At 43.6% G+C, this 3,777-nt stretch overlaps 1 protein-coding gene across 1 annotated transcript; it reads left to right on the top strand.

Moving 5' to 3' along the window:
* Positions 1 to 212: 212 nt before the first annotated feature.
* LOC104992129 (olfactory receptor 2A1/2A42-like) lies at positions 213 to 1,145 on the top strand. The gene has a single exon (XM_010844878.1). The coding sequence runs from the start codon at positions 213 to 215 to the stop codon at positions 1,143 to 1,145; it is 933 nt and encodes a 310-aa protein (XP_010843180.1).
* The last annotated feature ends 2,632 nt before the right edge of the window (positions 1,146 to 3,777 follow it).

The raw sequence follows: 3,777 nt of genomic DNA on the forward strand, positions 1-3,777 counted from the left end.
GCCATCTCATCCTCTGTCGTCCCCTTCTCCTCCTGCCCCCAATTCCTCCCAGCATCAGAGTCTTTTCCAATGAGTCAACTCTTTGAATGAGGTGGCCAAAGTACTGGAGTTTCAGCTTTTGCATCATTCCTTCCAAAGAAATCCCAGGGCTGATCTCCTTCAGAATGGACTGGTTGGATCTCCTTGCAGTCCGGTTCTCTCTTAATAGTGAAATGGAGAAAAATCAGATTATGGTTACAAAGGTCATCCTACTAGGATTTTGTCTTGGTCCAAGGATCCGCTTATTCCTCTTTGGGCTCTTCTTCCTATTCTATGTCCTGACCCTGCTGGGGAACGGGGTCATCCTGGGGCTCATCTCACTGGACCCCAGACTGCACACCCCCATGTACTTCTTCCTCTCACACCTGGCCATCATTGACATGGCCTACACCTGCAGCATGGTGCCCCAGATGCTGGTCAACCTCCTGAGTCCAGCCAAGCCCATCTCCTTTACTGGCTGCATCACACAGACCTTTCTCTTTTTGAGTTTTGCTCACACTGAGTGTGTGCTCTTGGTGGTGATATCCTATGATCGGTATGTGGCCATCTGCCACCCACTCCGGTATTCTGTCATTGTGAGCTGGAGAGTCGGCATCAGCCTGGTGGGGACTTCCTGGGCATGTGGCTCCCTCCTGGCCCTGGTCCATGTGGGTCTTGTCCTGAGGCTGCCCTACTGTGGGCCTCATGAAATCAACCACTTCTTCTGTGAAATCCTGTCTGTTCTCAAGCTGGCCTGTACTGACACTAAACTCAACCAACTTGTCATCTTTGCTGCTTCTGTGTTTGTCTTCGTCGGGCCCCTCTGCCTGGTGCTGGGCTCCTATGTGTGCATCCTGGCCACCATCCTGAGGATCCAGTCAGCTGAGGAATGCAGGAAGGCCTTCTCCACCCACTCCTCCCACCTCTGTGTGGTTGGACTCTTCTTTGGCAGTGCCATCATCATGCCCATGGCCCCCAAGTCCCACCACCCTGAGGAGAAGCAGAAGATCCTTTCCCTGTTTTATAGTCTTTTCAACCCCATGCTGAACCTGCTGATCTACAGCCTGAAGAGCAAAGAGGTCAAGAGTGCCTTGAAGAGAGCACTATTCAAGGAGAGTCATTTCTAACTGGTGATATTTGAATCCAAAAAAGTTCTCTGCTTTCTTATGTGTGCCTTGATGACACAAGAATAAGATTTCCCTCTACCTTTGAAGGAAAATTTTTAGCTATACTGCATTCATTGATTTTTCTTTCATATGTGATTTTATTGTTATTGTTCAGTCACTAAGCATGTCCCATGAATTCCATGAACTGCACTCTAGGCTTTCCTGTCTTTCACTATCTCCCAGAGTTTGCTCAAATTCATGTCCATTGAGTCAGTGATGCTATCCCACCATCTCATCTTAGGTCACCCACTTCTCCTGTCCTCAGTCTTTCCCAGCATCAGAGTCTTCCAATGAGTCAGCTCTTCACATCAGGTGGCCAAAGTATTGGAGCTTCCACTTCAGCATCAGTCCTTCCAGTCAACATTCAGGGTTGATTTCCTCTGGGATTTACTGGTTTGACCTCCTTGCAGTCCAAGGGACTCTCCAGAGTTTTCTCCAGCAACACACTTCAAAAGCATTAGTTCTTTGGCACTCACCCGTCTTTATGGTCCAACTCTCATATCAGTACATGACTACTGGAAAATCCATAGCTTGGATTATACTATGATTTTTCTTTGATTGCTCTGAATTTAATATCTCTGGAATTAACTTTTATTTAAATTGATTTCCTGAGTCTACAAATTTGAGTAGTCTTTCCACTGCCCTAACTATATTAGCTCATCAATGGTATAGGTCACCAAATGTGGAAGAAAAAAAAAAGTTATCAAGGGAAGTGATCTTGAAAGCCTGGATGCACACTTGTCCACTCTCAAAAATTGCACCCCCCTGCTCAAGAGGAAGTCAGAGATGTCTAGCTAGTTGTGCTCCATGATGTTGAAAAATCTCATATGAAAATTGTCGAGTCATATTAGGGAGCAGGCTGATTGAAGGAACATAATTAATACAAGGTATTTTGGAGATCCAAACCCGTCAATCCAAAAGGAACTGGACTGCAAGGAGATCTAACTAGTCAATCCTAAAGGAAATCAGCCCTGAATATTCATTGGAAGGACTGATGCTGAAGCTAAAACTCCAATACTTTGGCTACCTGATGTGAAAAACTGACTCCTTGGGAAAGACCCTGATGCTGGGAAAGATTGAAGGCAGGAGAAAGGGACAACAGAGGATGAGATGGTTGGATCACATCACCTACACAATGGACATGAGTGTGAGCAAGCTCTGGGAGTTGGTGATAGACAGGGAAGCCTGGTGTGCTGCAGTCCATTGGGGTCGCAAGGAGTCAAACATGACTGAGCGACTAAACTGAAAGAGAGTTTCTCCTGTTTTGGAGAAAACAGGAAAGATAAATGAAAAGCTTGCTGATGGGATGGAAATAGTATGTTGTTTACAGCTTTGGGGGTAAACTGATTAGCTCATGGCTACTAAAAGAATAAAACTGGGTGGATAATGCGTACAAATACTTTCTGTTGACTTCGATTCCTAGAAAATTTTGTGTGTTGTATGTGAGTTATGTAGATGTACAGATTGTCTCTGTATATTATTTTCTAGTGTCTTTTCAACAGTAATTTCATAGGAAATTTTACCTGATAGTGTAAGTGGCTAGCATGGTATGACTGGCTCTTCTGCCTTGTGGTAATTAATTCTGCTTTACAAACCCAGTGGTCAGAGTTGAGTCCCATATGTTTGACATAATTTTTTCAGGGTGTTACTTTTACATCCACTTTATAACTTGCCCTGAGACAAGGGTGGTCACTTTCCTGCAGACTTTTCCTCAACTTCACGGTAACAGTGAAGAGAAGGGTTGTTCAGTAGAATAAGGGTGTGTCCTTCATTTGGGGTTTAGTAACTTCTCAACCCTACTCTTAATCACTGTGTGTGGGCAACAGAGCTTACTGAATGTAGAAACAAAGTGGGTTTTTACAGAGTTAAGGTTTGAATTAATCACCCAGTGCTGTACACTTCATACTTATATAGATCATTTACATGGATCATCTCGTTCAGTCATCATAACATATCCCAGAAGAGGGTCTTATTATCAGTCTGTTTTATGCATGTACCAGAAAAACAGTGTCAGACTTTTACCTGGACAGTCTGACTCCCAAGCCTTGTGTTCTTAACCATAACAATGTCATAGGTCAATATCATTGTAATTCAGTAAAGAAGAAGTCTAAGATATCCCAAGGAAGAATATGTTAACTGAAGTATCTCTGCACTGTCTCACATATTCAATGTGAGCTGCTCTTTGCTCTCCGAGGACTGGAAGATCAGAGACCATTTATGAGAGGTTGATTGTCCTGGACAGTAAAACCTATGGACAGAGTTGCAAAAGTTATGGGACTTTTAGAGGAATACAAACCATGAAGAAGGTGAAAATTAAGTCTACTCTCACTGAGATTGGGGATTTAGTTCAGCTAAGATCAAAAGTCATTACAAAGACATCAACACCCTCTGTCTTTCTCTCTCTCTATCTCCATCTCTGATTTTGTCTCTCTGTTTCTCTCACTACAAACCAGGCACTGCACTTTACAAGAATTATTTCATTTCATCCTCAAAATAGCCCTTTGAGGCAAGAGACAATCCCCACTTTACACATAAGGAAATGGAGGCAGAGGGACTGAGTAACTCACCCAGTTCACAGCGAATGACAATCCAG

Source organism: Bison bison, unplaced genomic scaffold (assembly GCF_000754665.1).
Source record: "Bison bison bison isolate TAMUID 2011002044 unplaced genomic scaffold, Bison_UMD1.0 scf7180017864211, whole genome shotgun sequence".
NCBI classification, from domain to species: domain Eukaryota; kingdom Metazoa; phylum Chordata; class Mammalia; order Artiodactyla; family Bovidae; genus Bison; species Bison bison.

Excerpts from the sequence above, each read along its gene's own strand:
- LOC104992129 (XM_010844878.1), top strand. The coding sequence starts at position 213 with ATGGAGAAAAATCAGATTATGGTTACAAAGGTCATCCTACTAGGATTT.